At 44.3% G+C, this 23,740-nt stretch overlaps 1 protein-coding gene across 5 annotated transcripts in view; it reads right to left on the bottom strand.

The window, feature by feature from the left end:
• FERMT2 (FERM domain containing kindlin 2) overlaps positions 1 to 23,740 on the bottom strand; it is a 102,141-nt gene that overhangs the window by 56,356 nt on the left and 22,045 nt on the right. For all 5 annotated transcript variants that reach the window (XM_075129993.1, XM_075129992.1, XM_075129994.1 and 2 more), the window contains one exon: positions 1,743 to 1,976. In XM_075129993.1, the coding sequence (XP_074986094.1) occupies positions 1,743 to 1,976 (234 nt within the window). The remainder of the gene's footprint in view (positions 1 to 1,742; positions 1,977 to 23,740) is intronic.

The raw sequence follows: 23,740 nt of genomic DNA, 5'->3' as shown, positions 1-23,740 counted from the left end.
GACTTCTGAAAGTTTCCTTCTTAAAATATACACCAAAAAAAACCCCAACAAAATAAGTACTACAGTTTGAGCCCTTTTAAGGTTCTGAATGTTTTGTGGCACCAGCTAGTAAGAAGAAGAAGAAGAAAAAAAAAAAGCTTTCCTTGGGTGACTGTCTACATCAGACTCTCCTGATGTGACTCATTGTTACAAAAATTCACTAGCAACAAAGCAGGACCTCGTGACATCTTTAGCAAGAAAGAGTTTAATACCTAGATAGGTAAGGTCTTAAAAAAGTAAAAACAAGGTATTTATTCTAAAATAATGCTGGTTAAGCTTTATTTTTTTAAAAAGTAGCAATTTTCAGTTGCCATTAAAACAGCAGTAAAAAGGCTACTATAAAGAATCTTAATCAGCTTCATAGCTTGTGGATAACATTGTTATTTATGTATTGGGGGCCATGTCGTAACAGTTCACTTATAGCTGAACACTTCCTGCCTAATGACATGAGTCAACCAAGAGTAATCCATATCTTCTTTTTGAAAACCAAAATAGATTTACTATGACAAAGCTCAAATTGCACACTCCGATTCGGAAGACAGCACTCTGATGCTCATTTCCTTTTGGAACGGAGACTGCCCTTGAGTGAAGGAAAGCAATGCAATCCTCCCACATAAGCAAGACTAACACAGACTGCGATGAGGAAATGGTAACTAGAAGGCAGTAACCACGAAACTGAAGTAAAAAACCTAAGTTAGACATTTACATATATCTACCTCTTACACATACTTCCTCCAAATCAGAATGTATTACTAATATGCACAATTTGGCAAGTGAAGAGAGAAGGACTAGACCCTGGAGACCCATGAACACCCAGGACAGGTAGTGGGGGGATCTCCACAGGAGCTTTGAAGTGAAGTGCAATCACATCAGCGGTAAGCCTAGTGTACAGGTAGAGGGTTCCTAGAGTCTCTCTTTCAGCCAGGGGTAGGAGGGATAGATATATTTTTCAATGCTATCCATAGGCTTTGGGCACACTGTTCTACATGCATCAGGCAGAACAAAAACAAAAGTACGTTCAGCAGGGGAAGATGGAACCAATGCACCAGACAGTTCTGTGGTGAAATACCAAATAGTTCTGTGGTGAAATACCCTCATTTGATCACTAATTTGCTTCTCCATTGGAGAAGCAGTGAGCCTGGCAGATAAACAACAAGTCAGCCTCTAAACTGAAATTGGCTTTTTTTAAATAAAGTTATCCAGTGTGATTTTACATCCAAATTAAGAGGCAACTCCAACAATTTTAACAAAATGACAAAATTTGAGTACAGCCTTGTTTAATAAGGACTGTTTCTCTAGGTTGTATTTGTTAAAAATTATGTTTTATCTTGAGGGGCAAAATATTTTTTTTTTTTTTTTACCAATTAAGATAATTGATGGTCCTTAAGTTTATAAAAAGAAAAGGAGTACTTGTAGACTTTCAACTAAGTAATTACACCTACACGACTGGATTTTCATAAAAACCAAGTTATTTTATTCCCAGATTGTTGTCAGACAGTAAAACAAAGGGGGAAAATAAAACCCCACTAACATCAGGTAGCACCAGCATGTGTAACCCAAGACAGGAAAAAAAGTTAAACTTCACATTTGATTTTCCACAAGGCGGACACTGCAGATAAATGCCACTTTAAACTGACTAAGCAATTACAGCTGTCTAGATACCAGAAGAAGGCCTCTTAGTTTTCTAAGTATCGGATACTTACTGAACGTCTTACAGATGTCAGAGACAGCTTTGAAGACTCTATCAGAGAAATTCACTTTCACCTTCACATACTTCATATTTGGAAGCTGAAGGCGGAGTAATTTGTGTTGAGGCGTGAACTGGAGCTTAGCATCAGCTTGTATGCCATACTTATCCAAGGTCCAGTGAGTTTTAAGGAGCCAGGTTCTCTTCTTTTCCCACCATAGCGCATGATCTGACCAATCTTTCTTGACATCTAGAGGGGAAAAGTAATTTGAGAAAATAGATTAAGAACCATTTCTACTTAAAAATATATTCATTAAAATAGTGGCAGTCAACATGAAATCTGTTGTTAAATGCAGTGTAAGTACCTTTCCCAGACCCGAACAGCTCTGTGTGGCTCAAAAGCTGGTCTTTCACCAACAGAAGTTGGTCCAACAATCGATATGGTCTCACTCACCTCTTTCAAACATGAAATCTAGTCAGTTTCAAATAAGTATTTTAAGATACCTTATTTGTATTCCAATAGCACCTAGTGGCCACAACTGAAATCACTGTCCCGTTGTTTTTTTGAGGTTGTAGAAATACAGTGAGCAGTTATACAGTTTTTCTGGCAGCACCTAAGCAGTTAGCAAACCAGTATGTTGTAACCACTTGCTTTTTGAGCAAGCAGTTTTCTCTCCTTGTTACTTTGCGCTTCCCTTGTCTGTTACATGCATCTGTTGTTTATTCTCTTCTACTTAGATTGGAAGACATTCCTTGAGGCAGGGACTGTCTCTTAAGTATCTGTACAGCACCTAGTACAGTGGGCTTCTTGGCACCACCGCAATATTAATTATTAGTGACAAGACAAAGGCTAGGGGGAAAACAGAGGAACAAAAAGTTCAAGTGACTTACTAAGGATCTAACAGCCAGACAGTAGCAGGGTAGAGAGACCTGGGTTGTTTCTAAGTCCCTGTCCAAGATCTCATACTGAAGGCATCTGCTGCTCATTTCTTTTGTCAATTTTTGAGGTTTTACAGTCATTGCCTAGGTTTATCTCCCATGTTGCAATACAAGAGATCCACACAACCAAAAGATGAAACAGGTCACCTACACAGGGACAGAAGTGTAACTAATTTTACACAAAGTGCCCTTAAATGAATAAAATGAGAAAGATATTTCCTCACTTGTTACCTATAAACAATAGGGTATGAGGTTTTCAAACAGAAGCATGATTTTTTTAAACCTTCCTTTCAGAGTAATCTAGTGAAAAAATGGGATTTAATCCCATACTCTACCCCATCACAAATAGCTTGTACTAACATTAAGATATCACAGACTTTTTGAAAATCAGGCCTCTTTATAAAAACTCAAATTGGGACCCCCCCCCCCACCAAACCAAAGGCATCTCAGATAGATAACCCACACACACACCCCTGCAGCACATACTGTGTGTTGCAAAACGCAGAATGGAAGTCCACACTCCCACATGCTGTATGACACTGCCTCTGAGTCTTTTGTACTTCAGACATGACAAATGTGGTTTCCCCCATTACACTTTTAAGATAAGTATATCAACAACAATCCAAGTGCTACAGTGAACTTCTTTGACATTTGTCTACAATTCCATAGGGGGAGAATATACATAGAGAATTATGACACAGCTCCTTCCTCAGAATCCAACAAGCTAGTTAGATTTACTTAACATGAGGCAAGGGAGAGTGCAATTCATGAACAATGTTAGGATTTATTGCTTACACTGTTCTCTCCTTCTTCAGTCCTCTTATTATCACCTTGTCTCTCTTGACGTCTTAATACATTAGACCCGGTGTGGTAAGGCAAATCCTTAGTGTTACCAAAAATCTAATTTGCACTGGTTAAATGGTGCAAAGGGGACTTAAAGTTGCCTTAAGTGGGCAAATGAGGATCTTCCCAAGTGTGGGGGGAATCCCTGGCTGGTTTAGAACTGGTTACACACTTCTAACCCCTCCCCTCTCACAACAACATACAGAGTCGAGCCACACAGTGTGCTCTGCCAGCAAGGATCACTGGAGCAAAAACAGCATCTACAAGATTTGAGGTTATTCTAAAATTATGCTGTGGGTCAGGTCAGCTGCCAAAACTAGTGACAAAAATGCTCCCCATACCCTCAACTGGTGTGTTGAAAGCTGCTCCACTGCACTTGGGGATTCATTTTTTGAAGATAGTGGGCTATGTGTCGGCATAAAAAAGTTTAATCAAAAATGAAAGTCCGCTATATATGTATATAAACAAATATGCAAATAAACAAATCCTTCCACAGAAGGTCATCTACATGTATGCATGAGATTCCTAAAAAGTTTACCAAAATTAGAGGTTCATTCATAAAGTAAATATTTACAGTACAGTACAGCTAGCAAGAGATGTTAAGAGTAAAAAGAAGGGTTTCTTCAGGTATGTTAGCAACAAGAAGAAAGTCAAGGAAAGTGTGGTCCCGTTGCTGAATGATGGAGGCAACCTAGTGACAGAGGATGTGGAAAAAGATAATGCACTCAATGCTTTTTTTGCCCGTCTTCATGAGCAAGGTCAGCTCCCAGACTACTGCACTGGGCAGCACAGCATGGGGAGGAGGTGACCAGCCCTCCGTGGAGAAAGAAGTGGTTCGGGACTATTTAGAAAAGCTGGACAAGCACAAGTCCATGGGGCTGCATGCGCTGCATCCGAGAGTGCTAAAGGAGTTGGCGGCTGTGATTGCAGAGCCATTGGCCATTATCTTTGAAAACTCATGGCTATCTGGGGAAGTCCTGGACGACTGGAAAAAGGCTAATGTAGTGCCCATCTTTAAAAAAGGGAAGGAGGAGGATCCTGGGAACTACAGGCCAGTCAGCCTCACCTCAGTCCCTGGAAAAATCATGGAGCAGGTCCTCAAGGAATCAATTCTGAAGCACTTAGACGAGAGGAAAGTGATCATGAACAGTCAGCATGGATTCACCAAGGGCAAGTCATGCCTGACTAATCTAATTGCCTTCTACGACGAGATAACTGGCTCTGTGGATGAGGGGGACAGTGGTGAACGTGTTGTTCCTTGACTTTAGCAAAGCTTTTGACACGGTCTCCCACAGTATTCTTGCCAGCAAGTTAAAGAAGTATGGGCTGGATGAATGGACTATAAACTGGATAGAAAGTTGGCTAGATTGTCGGGCTCAATGGGTAGTGGTCAATGGCTCCATGTCTAGTTGGCAGCCGGTATCAAGTGGAGTGCCCCAAGGGTCGGTCCTGGGGCAGGTTTTGTTCAATATCTTCATAAATGATCTGGAGGATGGTGTGGATTGCACTCTCAGCAAATTTGCGGATGATACTAAACTGGGAGGAGAGGTAGATACGCTGGAGGGCAGGGATAGGATACAGAGGGACCTAGACAAAATAGAGGATTAGGCCAAAAGAAATCTGATGAGGTTCAACAAGGACAAGTGCAGAGTCCTGCACTTAGGACAGAAGAATCCCATGCATGGCTACAGACTAGGGACCGAATGGCTAGGCAGCAGTTCTGCAGAAAAGGACCTAGGGGTTACAGTGGACAAGAAGCTGGATATAAGTCAACAGTGTGCCCTTGTTGCCAAGAAGGCCAATGGCATTTTGGTCTGTAAAAGTAGGGGCATTGCCAGCAGACCGAGGGACATGATCGTTCCCCTCTATTCGACATTGGTGAGGCCTCATCTGGAGTACTGTGTCCAGTTTTGGGCTCCACACTACAAGAACGATGTGGAAAAATTGGAAAATGTCCAGTGGAGGGCAACAAAAATGATGAGGGGACTGAAATACTTGACTTATGAGGAGAGGCTGAGGGAACTGGGATTGTTTAGTCTGAGGAAGAGAAGAATGAGGTGGGATTTGATAGCTGCTTTCAACTACCTGAAAGGGGGTTTCAAAGAGGATGGATCTAGACTGTTCTCAGTGGTAGCAGATGACAGAACAAGGAGTAATGGTCTCAAGTTGCAGTGGGGGAGGTTTAGGTTGGATATTAGGAAAAAAATTTTTTCACTAAGAGGGTGGTGAAACACTGGAATGCGTTACCTAGGGAGGTGGTGGAATCTCCTTCCTTAGAAGTTTTTAAGGTCAGGCTTGACAAAGCCCTGGCTGGGATGATTTAGTCGGGTATTGGTCCTGCTTTGAGCAGGGGGTTGGACTAGATGACCTCCTGAGGTCCCTTCCAACCCTGATATTCTATGGATTCTATGATCACTTGTGTATTTCATAGACTGATAGACTCTAAGGCTAGAAGGCACCAGACTGATCTATGTCTTATGTTACACTGGAAATCAGAACTACTCTCCACTCCACCCCCACAATTCCTGGGTGAATTAGATGATGCCTTTTAGAAAAGCATCCAGTCTTGACTGAAAAAATTCCAGCGATGAAGAACCCTTTTGAGCTTTTGTTAGGATTTCAGACTTTATCAACAATGAAAAGGAAGCTTACTAAAACTGCGCTGCAAAGTACATCCATTGATGGAGAGGCTTTGCCAATCCTCTGGTGTTATATTAAAAGCAGATTCTCTTATGATCAGAGAATTAGTTGACCTGAGTTACAGCCAATAGTCTTTTTACAGTACAGGCGAATCACATCATACCCGCATTTAACTTACATCAATTCAACTATACGCGCTTGGCAAAGAAAAATAAGGTACCTGTAAATAGTGCGGGCGATTCCGCTCACCATTCCACTCAATGAGCGTATGCCCTGGAGTGAGCGTGAGATGGGAGACATGAATCTACTGTTCCCCCAGTCAGTCTCAGTTCCCTCGTGCCTCATATAGTGAGCATCTCACTGCACTGGAGTGGGATTCTAGTATTTAAAGATACTATACGTATTTTTCGTACAACATGGCCCCTAAATGCAAGCCAACTACTTCATCTGGTGATCAACTGAAGAAACAGCGATCTGTTCTAACACTGGAGAAAAAACTGGCTGTGTTGGACTTTTGAGAGACGGTATGTTAGTCTCCGCGGCGCGTAAATATGGCCACAGCGAATCTAGCATCCGTGCCATCAAGATTAGAGAGAAAAATTCATCAAGCTGTGGCATCAAGTGCTCCAAGACTGAAGACTGAAAAGGCATTAAACTTATGGCTAGAAGACATGAACCGTAAACATGTGCCTAACGATGGCAACATGTTGCGAGAAAAGGCTCTTGGCCTCTACACGCTGTTCAAACCTCCCGCTGAAGAGGGACAGACTTCTGAGGAGAAGGAATTCAAAGCCAGCCACGGTTGGCTTAACAGTTTTAGGAACTGCTTCAACCTCAAAAATGTGCAGACCACTGGTGAAGCTGCCTCTGCCAATGAAAAGGCAGCAAAAGCCTACCCTGAACAATTAAAGAAAATCATAGAAGAAAAGGGCTATCTTCTGGAACAAGTTTTTAATGCTGACGAGACTGGGCTCTTCTGGAAAAAAATGCCAACTGCACTTTCACTTCGAAATCAGAAAGACAAGCCCCTGGCTTCAAAGCAGCTAAAGACCGTGTGACTGTTGCTTTGTGGCAATGCAGTTGGGCATTTAATAAAGCCGGGCTTGCTCTACAGGGCTGCAAATCCCCGTGCCCTAAAAGGCAAGAACAAAAATCTCCTGCCTGTGTTCTGGCAACCAAATAAAAATGCTTGGGTGATGGCAGCATTATTTCTGGATTGGTTCCACAAGTGTTTCATTCTGGAGGTCAAGCGGTACCTCAAAGAGAAAGGACTTGACTTTAAAGTGTTGCTGATCGTAGACAATGCTCCTGGCCACCCTGTGGCACTCCGGTTTGCGCATAACGACGTTGAAGTAGTCTTTCTCCCCCCCTGCCAATACCACCTCCATCCTCTCAACCAAGGCAAGATTCGCTGTTTCAAGGCCACGTATAAGAGGCTTACGTTCTCACGGACACGTAGCACTGTGGATGCTAATCCCAATCTTAATGTGCTGGAAGTCCTTCAACACTGCCGATTGCATTGCTTATATTAAAGCAGGCAATGGATGCAATCAAGCCTGAAACAGTCAATGCATATTGGCAAAACCTATGGAAAGAATGTGTGAATGATTTTAAGGGTTTCCTGACCATTGATAAAGAAGTGAAACGCATTGTTCAGGTGACCAGGCAAGTGGGTGGTGAAGGCTTCGTCGACAGCCTTGAGGAAAAAATTGAAGAATTAATTGAGAGCCATAGAGAAAAAAAAAACATTGACTAACAAAGAGTTAGAGGAACTGATAAAATGGTCTACAGAAAACGAAGATGACGACGATGACCACCACCACCAAGAAGAGCCAGCAAGTTGGAATCTTCATAAATTTGTTGAAGTGTTCCAAGCGGCGAAAGACTTGAATGATTTAATTTCTGAATATGATCCCTCTATGGAACGAAGCCTCAAAAATCACATGTAGCATTAGGGACGATTTGAGACCGTATCAAGAAATGTTTGAGCAGCTCAAGAGACAACAGCGACAGTTGCCGATCACCATGTTTTTCAAGGTGAAACAACCAGCAGCAGATGAGCTTACGCAATCAACTTCTTGAGCTGAACCAGAGCCAATCACTTAGTGTACAACTCGCTCTCCGTCACCTCTGTCTCCTGGATCAGCATCAAGCTCCGACGACCCCCTGTAATTACCCCCCCTTATTATCCCCTGTAATTAAAAATACAGTACTGTAAAATTGTATTTTGCACAAGTACTCTATTATATACTGTACATTACTGTATACATATTACTGTACAGGGTTGTATACACAAAACCATGTACAGTATATTGTACTTCATGGGCAATTTAAGAAATTTTCAAGGGTAATTTTGATTATATGCGATTTTCGCCTTATGCACGGACTTTAGAACCTATCCCCCGTGTAAGATGCAACTCCACTGTAGATGTTAGTGGTCTTCTCCACCTCTAAAATCTAGGAGTTTAAAGAACTAGCTAACATGCAAGCACCAAAACAAGCATTTTTAAAATAGCCAACCTTAAAAAGGCAGATGACTGACAGTACAAATGCCATATAATGAATAGGAGTTTTATTATAAAAAACATTTCTGCAAGCACATCTTACAAGAGGCTTACAAGAAGTGGAAGGTTGGACATATGACCAGGGAAGAGTATAAAAATATTGCTCGGGCATGTAGGAATGATATCAGGAGGGCCAAATCGCACCTGGAGCTGCAGCTAGCCAGAGATGTCAAGAGTAACAAGAAGGGTTTCTTCAGGTATGTTGGCAACAAGAAGAAAGCCAAGGAAAGTGTGGGCCCCTTACTGAATGAGGGAGGCAACCTAGTGACAGAGGATGTGGAAAAAGCTAATGTACTCAATGCTTTTTTTGCCTCTGTTTTCACTAACAAGGTCAGCTCCCAGACTGCTGCGCTGGGCATCCCAAAATGGGGAAGAGATGGCCAGCCCTCTGTGGAGATAGAGGTGGTTAGGGACTATTTAGAAAAGCTGGACGTGCACAAGTCCATGGGGCCGGACGAGTTGCATCCGAGAGTGCTGAAGGAATTGGCGGCTGTGATTGCAGAGCCATTGGCCATTATCTTTGAAAACTCGTGGCGAACCGGGGAAGTCCCGGATGACTGGAAAAAGGCTAATGTAGTGCCAATCTTTAAAAAAGGGAAGAAGGAGGATCCTGGGAACTACAGGCCAGTCAGCCTCACCTCAGTCCCTGGAAAAATCATGGAGCATGTCCTCAAAGAATCAATCCTGAAGCACTTGTATGAGAGGAAAGTGATCAGGAACAGCCAGCATGGATTCACCAAGGGAAGGTCATGCCTGACTAATCTAATCGCCTTTTATGATGAGATTACTGGTTCTGTGGATGAAGGGAAAGCAGTGGATGTATTGTTTCTTGACTTTAGCAAAGCTTTTGACACGGTCTCCCACAGTATTCTTGTCAGCAAGTTAAGGAAGTATGGGCTGGAAGAATGCACTATAAGGTGGGTAGAAAGCTGGCTAGATTGTCGGGCTCAACGGGTAGTTATCAATGGCTCCATGTCTAGTTGGCAGCCGGTATCAAGTGGAGTGCCCCAAGGGTCGGTCCTGGGGCAGGTTTTGTTCAATATCTTCATAAATGATCTGGAGGATGGTGTGGATTGCACTCTCAGCAAATTTGCGGATGATACTAAATTGGGAGGAGTGGTAGATACGCTGGAGGGGAGGGATAGGATACAGAAGGACCTAGACAAATTGGTGGATTGGGCCAAAAGAAATCTGATGAGGTTCAATAAGGATAAGTGCAGGGTCCTGCACTTAGGACGGAAGAACCCAATGCACAGCTACAGACTAGGGACCGAATGGCTAGACAGCAGTTCTGCGGAAAAGGACCTAGGGGTGACAGTGGACGAGAAGCTGGATATGAGTCAGCAGTGTGCCCTTGTTGCCAAGAAGGCCAATGGCATTTTGGGATGTATAAGTAGGGGCATAGCGAGCAGATCGAGGGACGTGATCGTTCCCCTCTATTCGACATTGGTGAGGCCTCATCTGGAGTACTGTGTCCAGTTTTGGGCCCCACACTTCAAGAAGGATGTGGATAAATTGGAGAGAGTCCAGCATAGGGCAACAAAAGTGATTAGGGGTCTGGAACACGAGTTATGAGGAGAGGCTGAGGGAGCTGGGATTGTTTAGCCTGCAGAAGAGAAGAATGAGGGGGGATTTGATAGCTGCTTTTAACTACCTGAAAGGGGGTTCCAAAGAGGATGGCTCTAGACTGTTCTCAATGGTAGCAGATGACAGAACGAGGAGTAATGGTCTCAAGTTGCAGTGGGGGAGGTTTAGATTGGATATTAGGAAAAACTTTTTCACTAAGAGGGTGGTGAAACACTGGAATGCGTTACCTAGGGAGGTGGTAGAATCTCCTTCCTTAGAGGTTTTTAAGGTCAGGCTTGACAAAGCCCTGGCTGGGATGATTTAACTGGGAATTGGTCCTGCTTCGAGCAGGGGGTTGGACTAGATGACCTTCTGGGGTCCCTTCCAACCCTTATATTCTATGATCTCTGAACTTCTGAAGCTAATGGATGCTCAGACAAGGAGAGATGGAAGAAGAATGTGAATTACAATGAATCTTCCTTCTTTATACCTGCATTCTATCTTGATCTCAGGATCACTAAGAAAGTTCACAGAATATAAAGGGACAGTTTCTTTAAGCATGCAAACAAAAAAACAAACCTATTGGTAGAATCCTAGAGCTAGAAAGTGGGAATGTCAGCTAAACTTTTCAGCAGCTTTGTACAATCAAATTAAACAAAACCAAATATAGAAAAGCATGCAAACTTGCACAAGGCCTTGGCTACTCTCGAAAATCTGATATATCATTACAATGAACTTTGGACATGAAGTCCAGCTTCTGCTATCCTGAAAGTTTATGAAATTGGCACTGAAAATAGAGTCAATTTGAATCTAACACTTGTCAAGTATCAGAGGGTAGCCGTGTTAGGCTGTATTCACGAAAACAACAAGACTAACAGATTTGAGCATAAGCTTTCGTGGGTAAAAACCCCACTTCTTCAGATGCATGGAGTGAAAATTACAGATGCAGACATAAATATACTGACACATGAAGAGAAGGGAGTTACCTCACAAGTACAGAGCCAGCGCCGACAGGGCCAATTTGATCAGGGTGGATGTAGTCCACTCCCAACAATAGATGAGGAGGTGTCCATTCCAGGAGAGGCACAGCTGCTTCTGTAATGAGCCAGCCACTCCCAGTCCCCATTCAAGCCCAAATTAATGGTGGTAAATTTGCAAATGAATTTTAGTTCTGCTGTTTCTCTTTGAAGTTTGTTTCTGAAGTTTTTTTGTTCAAGTATAGCTTCTTTCAAATCTGTTATAGAATGTCCAGGAAGACTCAAGTGTTCTCCCACTGGCTTTTGTATGTTACCATTCCTGATGACCGATTTGTGTCCATTTATTCTTTTACGTAGGGACTGTCCAGTTTGGCCAATGTACATGGCAGAAGGGCATTGCTGGCACATGATGGCATATGTAACATTAGTAGACGTGCAGGTGAATGAGCCTCTGATGGCGTGGCTGATGTGTTTGGGTCCTCTGATGGTATAACTTGTGTAACACTGATGGTGTAACACTTGTTTAACTTCAGGGCAACAGAGGGTGGACTTGTGGTTTAAAAAAAAAAATCAAGCAGCAATTTGCGTGGCACTGTCTTTGGGCCAAGACGAACGCTCTGCATACAGTAAAATGTTGTGCATTACGAAAGGTAAAAATCAAACAGTTATGCAAAGACTCTTGTTACTACCTTACAGATAGTTAGGTTTCTTTATTCAAACAAAACTTGCTAGATTTACAAATGCAGTTCTATAGGTGGTCATTTAAAAAACAGCAAGTTTCTAAAAATACAGCTTGGATAAAACTACATTTAGCAATAGCCCCATTAGGTCAGACTTCAATGACCATGTTAGGTTTAGGAATTTTTTGTGGTTTCTGATGTAACAAAATGTGAGATCCAAGTTATAAAATGCACCGAGTTGTTAAAGTTAGTTTTGTAGAGAGAGACTTGAAAGTGTTTCAATTATGTCCTATCATAGGTTTCTAAATGTTCATTAAAATGTCTCAGTTGTCTACTGACTAATTTGTCTTGGTAACAGTTGTGTGACAGTAGGAGAGGGGTTTTTGCTTGTATGCACTGCAATTATTGAACACATTTCCTACTACTATTCCAAATAGTGAATCTGAGTGTTCAACAAGGATCTCAAAATTACTTTTCACAAGCATTAAGACTCCCTACAAACCTAAGACTCAGATATGTATAATATCCATTTGAGAGAGTTATGGACCTTGAAGCAGTGGTGATCATGCATTCAGAGTCATACAACGAATCACAGCAGAGGTAGGAACAGAACCAGAAGACCTGACTTGCAGTAGCATGCTTTAACTATTAAATTATGCTCACTAGCTGCTACTTTTAGCTATGAAATTTACTTGATTGTACAGCAACTGTGTCATTTTAAGGTAAGTACTGTATAAACATTTAAACTCAGTAAGACTTTATTGGCATGACTAGCTGGACAAGTATCACCAAAGGGACAGACCCCTACGATGAGGATGGATTGATTTACGAAGTGATTTTAATTAAGTTAAATCAACAAGCAGAAAGTCTTCATAATAAATAATAATTTATTTTAATCAGGTTTTGTATTGTACTTTAGTTATTTTTTTCCCAGAAGTGCTAGTTCTCATTTGTTGGTAACCAATAAAACATGCTGATTTGCACCTAAATAGTTTTTCAACTAAATTAGTGTTTCTTTTTCTACCAGAAAAAGGACACACTATAGCTATACTTAAACAATTATATAGCTGAATTTACATTTATTCAGATTCTTAATTTTTACTTTACGTTAAACATGCTGGACACCTACAAAAAAAGTTCACCAAAACATGTTTTGCATTTAAAACAAAGTGATCTGTTGAACAAAAAGGAAGCATTATCTGTAGCTTTCCTCTTTCTCACTCCCAATAGGTTTCTTAACTTTGAATTAGTCAAACATTGACCTGAACTAGCGGCATAAACTGAAGTGAAGAAAATATTCTCTGCACACACGCAGAAGATGCTACTGTGGTCAAAATCCAGCTTAGCACTTCTAACTCTGGTTCCAGATGCATGGCCAGTGACTTCCACGCATTCGGTGGCCTGACTTTTTTAAAAAAAAACTTGGCAGCAAATATGTAGGATATATTTATTTTAAATCATTACAATAAATTTAGGCCTTAACATAAGTTGTCAATTTCAAAATAGGCTTATTTTTAATAATAAACCTTATTTAAATTCAAAAATCCAATCTTTATTTTTAATCAGTTTGTATTCATCCTGCCTAGAGGTGCTAGTCATGAGTAGGCAAGATCCCCTCAGAACAGGGCTACATGCGGTGTCCATTTGTCTGCAATTACAAAGCAGACCTGAACCAGGCTGAGCCACTGGTGCAATACAGCGAGGATACGCACACATGTGTGCATGCACACTCTTTCTCCTGGTCACTAACTCTTAGGCCTGGTCTACACTACAAAGTTGGGTCGACTAAGCAGCCTTGTGTTGACCTCGTTGTGCACGTGGTCTACACTCCAATTTGTCTCTCACTGATGTAAGTGCCCGACTACAGCAATGCAATGACATCACCTCCCCAAGTGGTGTTGAGCCACAGCTGACGTACTAAAGGTCAATGCAGCATGAGTGGAGACACTACATTACTTTTGTCAACCCTAATAGTTCTCCAGCAGCACTCCCACATTGCCCAACACTGACGGCTCTGGTCACAATTGTGAATTCCTCTGCTCCGGGGGTCACAGAGACTGGAAGCCCCTTCCCTTCCCCTCCCCTCCCCGGCCTTTGAAGCCCCATGAAGTTTTGAAATGCCTTTTCCCGATTATGCAGTTTGACAAGCACACCTAGCAGCTCTCCGTTGTTTGGTGCAACGGACCAGCTGACCATGCTGGTTACATGCTAGAGACATACTCTGGCTTGGAGTAGACAGGAAATATTAGATCCCCTGGGCCTGTGGGGAGAAGAGTCTGCTCAAGCAGAGCTAAAGACCAGCCTTAGGGTATGCCTACACAGCAAAGAAAAACTCATGCCTGCTGACTTGGGCTCGAGCCGCGAGAGTGGTCCGTTGCTGTTCAGACTTCCAGGCTTGGACTGGAGCCCAAGCCCTGGGACCCTCCAGCCTGAGCCTACAAGTCTACACAGCAATGAAACAGCCCCACAGCCTGAGCCCAAGTCAGTGGGCACAGGCCAGCTGCAGGATTTTTTGTTGCTTTGTAGACATGTTCACATTCCTATGGGTGTGTGCAAGGCGATTGCATGGGGGATGCAGGAAAACAGGTACAACAGAGACAAGCAGCAGTGCTGCGTGAAAGCAAAAGAACTGCATCAAGCACAACAGAAGGCCAGGGTGGCCAACAGTTAATCTGGTGCCGAGCTGCAGACCTGCTGCTTTTGCAAACAGCAGAGTGCCATACTTTTCAGAGACGCCCCTGCCACCCCACATACCTGAGCTGCAGATACCTAGCATGAACAGTGAGGAGGATGGAGTACATGTGACCAGAGGATCCACCTATGCTGCAGGCCAGGACTTGTTTGAAACTCTACTGCAGTGCAGTGCACCTGACAGTCAAGCACAGGTGAGGCCGATGCAGGGGAAGGAACAGCAGTAAGTGTGTAATTGTATTCCCCATTACAATGATGTACTGACAGTGTCCACAACTTAACAGGGTACAATTATCTATTTATTTGCACTAGAAGTGCAACAAATACTGGTGGGAGAATTCTGCACCACTGCGCAGTGCAGAATTTGCACAGAAATTAAATGTTTTTTGCACAGAATTTCCTCCCCCCCCCGCAAAGAAATGGGCTGCAAAAGATGCTCACTGCAACTAATGGGCGGTGGACCTGGCAGAGCCCAGCTCAGAAACAGAAGACACGGGGTAGGGGGGCACGGAGAAAAGGGAAGCTGGAGGGTTCTGGACAGCTGCAGTTCCCCACACACCCTGAAGGAAGGAGGAGCCATACAGGAAACTCTGTACAAGCGCAGGACCCAGCATCAGGCCATTTCTCCTCTGGATCCCTGGGCTCTGTGGGGGAGGGGATACCCCCTTCCTCCCAGAGCCCAGTCATGGGTATGAGTGTCTTGCCCCTGCAAGCTCAGCTCTGGGGGGAGGGGGCACAGAAGCAGGAACTGGGTTGTTGTAGGGGTTCCCTTAACTTTCTACTCCTGAATGAATTTTTTTGCGTCTGTATTGTTACCAAATTACCAAAATAACTGAAACTGGTGTGATTGTAGAGTGTTAGTTTGGACAAAACTATGGAGAACTTTTTTTTTAAAGTGAGCAGAATTTTTCTGGCACGGAATTCCTTCAGGAGTAAATAAAGATGTAGCATTGCTATCAGCTTTTCATGCCTCTCTGTAGAGTTAGGCAAGGGATCCATGTGGAGCAGTTTACATACAAAGCGATGTCCCTTGAATGCTCCTGAGACATCTCCATGAAACTTTCATGGAGGTATTCTGCAATCCTCTCCCAAAAGTTTCTAGAGATGGCAGCCCTATTTCTCCACAGTAGGACTCTCTCCCACGCCAGTCAAGGGTAACTTCGGCAGCCACCATTTCAGCGTGCAGCCTAGCAGCCGGGGTGAAAGTAACAAATTTTTTACTGGTACGGTTGTATTGCAACCCCACTTCCCACCTCCACTCCCACACACTTAACTTCATAGATCCCTTTGCATGACTGATACTCTAGAATAAAACGAGCAGACAGCTACTGCATTGGTAGTAACTTTAAGGGTAAGTCTACACAGCCAATCTTAAAGTGCTGCCAGAGCGGCACTTTAACGGGGCTGTGTAGTCGCGGCTCCAGCGCTGGGAGAGAGCTCTCCCGGCGCTGTAATAAAACCATCTCCATGAGGGGAATAGCTCCCAGGGTTGGGAGCACGGCTCTCAGAGCTGTAAGTGGCAGCGTAGACAGTGCTACAGTGCTGGGAGCCCCTCACGGAGGTGGTTTTATTACTGCACGTGACTACACAGCCACGTTAAAGTGCTGCCACATTAAAGCTTTAGACGTACCCTTTTGTGGAGGACTTTCCGCTTCATTTGTTGCTGTTTTTTGATTGACAATCCCCCCCCCCCCCCCCATTTCCTCACTTTAACGGGCATGTTTAAATGTGAGTGTATCAGACAGGCAGAGGCCTGGGGGGTATCACAGACCAGCAAACAGCTCCAGTGGGAAAGAGGCATGAGACAGAAATTTCACCCAGGGTGCCAGCTGCTTCAGAACCCAGCTCGCGCACTGCCAAGCCCCATGCCTTGCCTCCCACTGCTGGCTCCTGCCTCTGCCACCCCACAGCCACCTGCAACAGGCACAGCTGCAGACTCCCCCAAAGAACCCGGATACAGAAGGAAGGAGGGTCCCTGGCTCTGGTTCTCCCTGATTGCAGCCCGTTGAGCTCTCCCTTCTGCAGCTGGATGAATAATGAATGAACCCAAGGGCTGGAAGCAGAGCACAGTGCCCTGGGCACTGAGTGCAAAGCCACCCCTCTGTCCTGCAGTATGCACACAACACTCGCTCCCCAGGTTGCCTTGTCCCCAAAGGACACGCGCATGTGGATCTGCATGCTGGAGAGCGGGTGGTCCACAGGAGAACTAGCCCAAGAGCTAACTGGGTGGGGAGCAAGGGGCTTTCTGCACAATCACGCTCCTTAGTCCTGTTTGTATTGAGCTCCTTAGACCTCCCTGCCTGCTGCCTTTCAGCTCCCCTAATCTTGGAGGTCAACTCAGGATTCCCTCTCCAACTACGCTTAGGGGTGGTTGGTTAGCTTGCAGAGAGGGATGTTTGCTGCAATCCATTCGGCCTTCATGGATTTCACAATACTGGGCTCCTTCCAGCAACATCTCCGCTCCAGTGAGTCGTTCCCTCTTAGCAAAGGCTGAATTATGCAGCGTGTGATTCTGCAATCAACTACATTTAATTACATTGTTCCAACAGAGGGGACAGTCACACCAGGAGCTTTCTACTGTAAATTGCGCACCTGAAATGAAAGACTTGACCAATAAGAAGCAAGCTGTTACCGTGAGGCACTCAAAAGCGAACGTTCGGAATCACATGAATGTCATCCACCTGACGAGAAGTAAAAAAAACTGAAGGGGAGCATTTTGTTTCTAGAGAATGTAAAATATATTTAATTCAAGTGATAAATCTGATTTTTTAATTACTATTACAGTTAAACCTAGCCTATTTTACCCATTTGTACTGAATGCTTTGGCCACTTCCTTACCAGTATGCTCTATCGGCCCATACCAGCTTACTTTCACCACTGCTAGCAGCATATAGGACCAGGCAGCTTTGGGATGTCAGCGGCAGCTGTGCTCCCTGCCTTTGTTACCTTCAGGAGTGAGATACCAGCTAAAGCCATCACCACCTGTGGAAACTGCGCCAGCATTTAGTGCTATTGCCCTATACACCGTTTCATCCAACTGAGCAATTCCCTCACCCCGGAGGGTCATCCTCACCAGGGCTGGTGCTGCGAGTGGCACCATGCACAAGCACTCCAAAGTACAAAAGTGTCAGTAGGTATGACTTGTTTAAAAAGTTTACAGGAGCAAAGAAAGGGTAGTCTGAATCTTCTTCACTTTCACTTTCCATTTTAACTATATGGACAACAGTAACAGTGTGTGTTATCAGCAGCTGCCCCTCCACACCCGTGCAATGCTGGAGGCCAGATAAGGAGGAGAAAGAAGAGGACTTTGGGTAACATGTTCAATGACATCTTACAAGCCAATGCTGCAGACCATTGCAGTGATCCAGCTAGTCTAAGCTGGGCTAACTGTGAGAGCGAGGCAAACCACAAAACGAGAGATAATTTTAAGGTTTTTAAGAACTTAAAAGGGGAAAACCCAAAAGCTGTACCAGGAAGATAAATATAGAACAGTGGCTCTCAACCTTTCTAGACTACTGTACCCCTTTCAGGAGTCCTATTTGTCTTGCGTACCCCAAAATTTCACCAATTTAAACTGCTTGCTTACAAAAAAGCCAGACAGACAACCAACTGTTACAGCACACTATTACTGAAAAATTGTATACTCTCATTTTTACCATAATTATAAAATTGTAAGTACAATATTTCCAATTCCATTTCAGTGTATAGGATACAAAGCAGTATAAACAAGACATTGAATGATGTTTTAGTTTATACTGACTTTGCTAGTGCTTTTTATGTAGCCTGTTGTAAAAGCAAACAAAATATCTAGAGGAGTTCATGTACCCCCTGGAAGACCACAGTGTGCCCCTAAGGGTACGCAAACCCCTGGTTGAGAACCACAGGTATAGAACATGACCAAGTACTTACCACTTACAATAAGAAGCTTCAGGTTAGTAACACATTAACCCTTTGAGAGAGTTTGTACATGGTACTCTTCCTTACTCTGTGCAGTTAATGCCAAAGGCATTGTTCTTAAGAACAAAAGATTACGCAACAACATGCGGTTTCATTTCAGAGAAGAAAAAACTTTCCCTCTCCTTGGCTGAGAGTCCAGCTTCAGTCTTGATGTCCTATTCTTTGCTTCTCTTTGGCCTGAAGTGCTGCACAGACTCAGCGTTCCTGGGGCTGTACTTCTTTGCATCAAGTTTATCCACAAGTGGGGTTCCTTCACCTAGTAGGCCCTCACTTGTCCACTAGGCACCTCTGACTGTTTGGATATCTATCGATGGAATATAGCTCATTCTCCCTGTTCATATGCTTAGGTCAGAGGTGGGCAAACTATGGCGCGGGGGCCACATCCAGCCTGCGGGACCATCATACCCAGCCCTTGAGCTCCCCGCTGAGGCTGTACCCCCTCCCCCGCAGCCTCAGCGTGCCGTGCCACCCGCACAGAAGGGGGCTGCACTTCGGGGGCAGGGGAGAGCAGGAAGGGAGGCTCACCTGCAGCCTCAGGGGAGCAGGCGGGCGGCAGGAGTGCAGCGAACGCGGGTGGAGGACTCAGGAGGAGCAGCGGGTGGCCGCGCAGCTGGCTGGAGAGAAGTGGCGCTTCGAAGGGGAAAAATTGCTGCTTCTCTTTGGCCGCCCCTGCCCCTCCTGAGTCCTCTGCCCATGTTTGCAGGGCCGCATTCTGAAAGGGGCTTTAGAGGGGGAGGTCCCATGGGGCCTGTCAGGGGACAAGGAGTAGTGGGGGTTGGAGGTTCTGAGGGGGGCAGTCAGGGGGCAGGAAGAAGACAGGGTTAGGGGAGGTATAGCCTTCCCTACCTGGCCTTCCGTACAGTTTTGGAATCCTGATGTGGCCCTCCGGTCAAAAAGTTTGCCTAGCCCGCTTTAGGTCCTTTGTGGGCGGGTTTCTCATGTACGGTTTTCAGGATCTATTTTCATCCAACATCTTTTTGAGCAATTTCCTTTCAGTATTTTTCCTAGATTCCCTTCAGGATATCTGTAGGTTTCCCCCCCCATTCTACTTTCTCTCTAATGCTCTGCTCACCTACGCAGGTCTATTTTTTGCCGCTTCTCCTGACTTTAAACTGTTCCTGTTTTCCTTCTTTCCCCTGTTCTCATTTCCCAGCCCTTTAAAATTAAAGAACAGGAGAATAAAATCACCTCAACTCCTCCTCCAGCTCAGCATCTTGATTTTTCTTCTTCCCTCCTTCTTCTCTAACAGCTTTTTCCAACAGCCCCCATCAGGTGGGCTCCAAGCCCACTCCCCAGCTCGAGCTGCCCTCTCAGTGGCTCTCTCCCCACCCCGGGACAGCATTCAGTGGAATGCAGGAGATGCTAGTGCCAGGGTCAGGGTCACCAAGCTGTGAGCAAAGGACCTGGAAGGCGCACACTGCAGACAGCCTGGAGAAGGAAGAGCAGACAGCAGGAAGACCTAGGCATCCCAGCAGGAAGAGCAGAGGGAGATTCACCAGCACACAATGGGGCTTTTCCAGTAGCAAACAGATGTTGCAGTCTCCCTCAGGCTTGACCATCGCAGGCTTGCTTCCTTTTGCGGTCCATGGAGAACTCCATCACATCATCACCTCCCCACGCCCCACCCCCAACATTCCATGGGGCATCAGCAGCCACATCCCTACCCCCTACACACTGGGGGACCTTACGGACAACTACAGCTTCACATATACAGCAAGCGTGGTTTCCCACAGGTGAGCGTGTGTAGGTAAGATGGACATGAATGTTCTTTCTTCATAATAAATTAGTGAACAGAACTTACATTTAAAATGTATGTGCTTTTAAACTGAAGATTTTTCTTTGCACTGGTTTTGTTAAAGATTAACAGAATTTTACTCTGTATTAGTTCACAAACACATGCTGCAGAGCGCCTAGCAGTTCTGAAAGCACCTTCTGACTTGTTACTGTACAGAGTGAGAACTCATAGGTTCAGTGACAAAGTGTAGTAATCCTAAATGTACAGCAAGCACCTCAAAAATCAATAGGTGCGTGGTCAGCGTTATATTCATAGATGCACCCCAAGAACTCTACAATTCCTAATAGGCCCCAAAACACCAGGGCCAGGTAGCTCACACTACATATTGAAAGAGCACTTTAACAGTGAGCCACAGTAAAGCCTCCCTGAGCTGTACAGCTCCACATTGAGCTCTAATAGCCTGTGTGTCTGGCTGTTCAAACTCAGTCGACAGCTGCTCCACCTCCATCCTGCAACCCAGAAGCAACTTCCCCCCCCCCCCCCTTTGCTTCACAGATATTATGCCGGACACAGCAGGGAGCTAGAACCATTGGGATTTCCCCCCCCCCCCCCCCACCAAGGAGATGGAATCTTGTGATTAGACAATGCCAGCATCCCTTCAGTCAATCAAAAGAGCATTCAACTGTCATTTTGCACCTGCTATAAGCCAGTACTTGAACCTTTTGCTTGGTGTGGTCGAGGTGGCTGTATACAGCTTCATGAGCAAGGGGTAGGCTAGGTCACCCAGGATCACTATTTGCATTTCAGCATTACCAATGGTAATCTGCCAGTTGGGAAAGAAAGTCCCTGCTTGCAGCTTTCTGAACAGTTCTGTGTTCGTAAAAGATGTGAGCGTCATGCCCCTTCCCTGACCAACCACTGTTGATGTCTATTAGCCATCAACTTGCATAACCGTAGAAAAGTAGCTCTGTTGATGTACTCTGGCAAGATGGTTTTGTGCCAAAACAGGGAAAGACCTGCCTGCCACCTATTGCTCCCCATCCACTATGTCCCGCACACTGCGGAGAGTCACAGTCCTACATAGCAGGAAACGATTAATGCCTCTGAACACTTGCATTACAATGGCCCCCACAGTGGATTTTGCCACTCCAAAATGATTTCTCACTGACCAGTAGCAACCCAGCATTTCAAGTATCCACAGTGTGATCACCACTCGCTTCTCCATTGTCAGTGCGGCTCTCATTTTGGTGTCCCTGCACTAGAAGGCTGTGGCAGGCTCAGCATGCAGATCCAGATTTGTGGTCTTTTGCATCCAAAAGTTCTGCAGCCACTACCGGTCAACCCAAGCCTGCAATACAATACAATCCCACCAGTCAGTGCTTGTTTCTCGGGCCCAGAAGCAATACTCCATCTACCGCACCAACAACCTTTAATTGGTTCTTGCTATGTCCCACAGCAATCTGTCCTCCAAGAAATCGTCACGTTTCCCTGCCAATTCAGTTCTTCTTATGGCTCTGCAGATACTGGAGGATCATGTGTTCTGAGCTTGTGACACTTATGACAATAGTGCAGAGTTCTACAGGCTCCATGCTTCTGTCAGAGATGGGGGAGAGCAAGGAGGGCTGCATGGGTTTATGGGATTTAAAAAAAAAAAGGGGGGTGGTGGAAAAAGTTGAGATATAAGTGACATGGGATGAAGACAGTTGCATACTGGGATGTTGACCCCTTACTCCTAGTCTCTCGTGTGACTGTTTCTTTCCCACTATGCATTGCCAAAACTTCCCAGGAGGTGGGTTGCACACTGCACAGACAAGGACTCCTGATGAGTATGCATAGCTCCAAGTACAGAAGCACACAAGCAATATTCTTACTGCAGCGGCTTTATGCCAGAGTAACTTGCATCGTCTAAAGTTTGTAACATAGACAAGGCCTTAGCACAGATGTCCTCTGACAGAAAGATAACCCTTCAGCATGCCCCTCTTGGAAAGAAGATATCCCTAGAGTGAGCTCAGATTGTGAACATGTGATTTGTCTGGGCATACCTGCTGTTTGTCTTACTAGCAAAGAGAAACGTGAAATTGTCTTCAATGGCAACTGGCTAGAAGCCTGCTTTATTGCAGTTTTCTAGCCAAGTAATTTCAAGGGAGAGTGCTACAAAGTCCGGTTCATACGCAGCCTCTGGGGCGGATTTGAGATACACAGAACCCAGAGCTGTTAACTGAAGGTGCTCAAACTGCAGACCCACTTATATTCTATGTTACTGAGGAGAATGGGTCAAATTGAGGGGGGGAGGGAAAAACCAAAGCTTCTTTTCCTGCATCAAGAGGAATCTCAGGTCTCAACTTTCTCCATTTTATTGGATGATTCTTCTAGAGACTTTGAGCAAGAATGTGACATCACAGTAGGCTGAAACTTGAGCATTTCAAGTCCCAGCCTCTTCTCTCTCTCAAGGGAGAAGTGTGGAAGCTGCATCTAAGATAGTTCTATTTCACACCCAGAATTCACGTAGCAGAAAATAAACCTAGACTGCCAATCCCAGAATTAAAATCAAATGTATAACATTAAGCTCAGAGTGCAGATATAAATGAAGAGAAACATGAAAGCACTGGGTACATTTTGCAGGCACTTCAAAATGAAGCAAAAAGAAAAGGAGGACTTGTGGCACCTTAGAGACTAACCAATTTATTTGAGCATGAGCTTTCGTGAGCTACAGGTCAGCTGTAGCTCACGAAAGCTTATGCTCAAATAAATTGGTTAGTCTCTAAGGTGCCACAAGTCCTCCTTTTCTTTTTGCGAATACAGACTAACACGGCTGTTACTCTGAAACCTTTCAAAATGAAGCTAATTTTTTGGATGAGCTACCAAAATATCATAGTTAAGATGACTTTTTAAATGCTTTCTTCAGCTCAAATTGTTGCAGTGAAAAAAGAGCAGGAATATTTCTACCATGAAAGTAAAGTTTTATTGTTCTACTAGTGGCACTTTAGAGATTTAGAAATGTTTTGAAAGTTATATTGACTGATTCATTAGCTTGCGTGGTTACAGAACTAAACACTAAGTTACTCATATTCCCTTGAGTAGGCCACTGCCTCACTCTTCTACAATCAGTATATGCAAAGAGCTTTCTATTTAGTCCAGGAAGACTTAACTATTCAAAAACAAATTTACTTCAGCCAATTTGCTCCCCTTGTCAGAAGTTTAGAGAGCCATGGTATATACTCAAAAGACACCTTTCCTCTCCAGTTCAACAGGAGATATTTTTATTCCTTCTATAGGTTATTTGACAGACACTCTGAAAATCCATGACTTCTCAGTAAGTGTATACAATACTTTTGCATTAAACAGACTATTTTCTCATTGTTTTGGGACATCCTATATTTAAAATGGGAACATCATACTTGTGTGTGATAAGAAAAAATGGC

This window comes from Caretta caretta, chromosome 6 (assembly GCF_965140235.1).
Source record: "Caretta caretta isolate rCarCar2 chromosome 6, rCarCar1.hap1, whole genome shotgun sequence".
Classification (NCBI taxonomy): Eukaryota; Metazoa; Chordata; order Testudines; family Cheloniidae; genus Caretta; species Caretta caretta.
The sequence above is the reverse complement of the archived record's forward strand: the minus strand, read 5'-3'. Positions and strand labels throughout refer to the sequence as shown.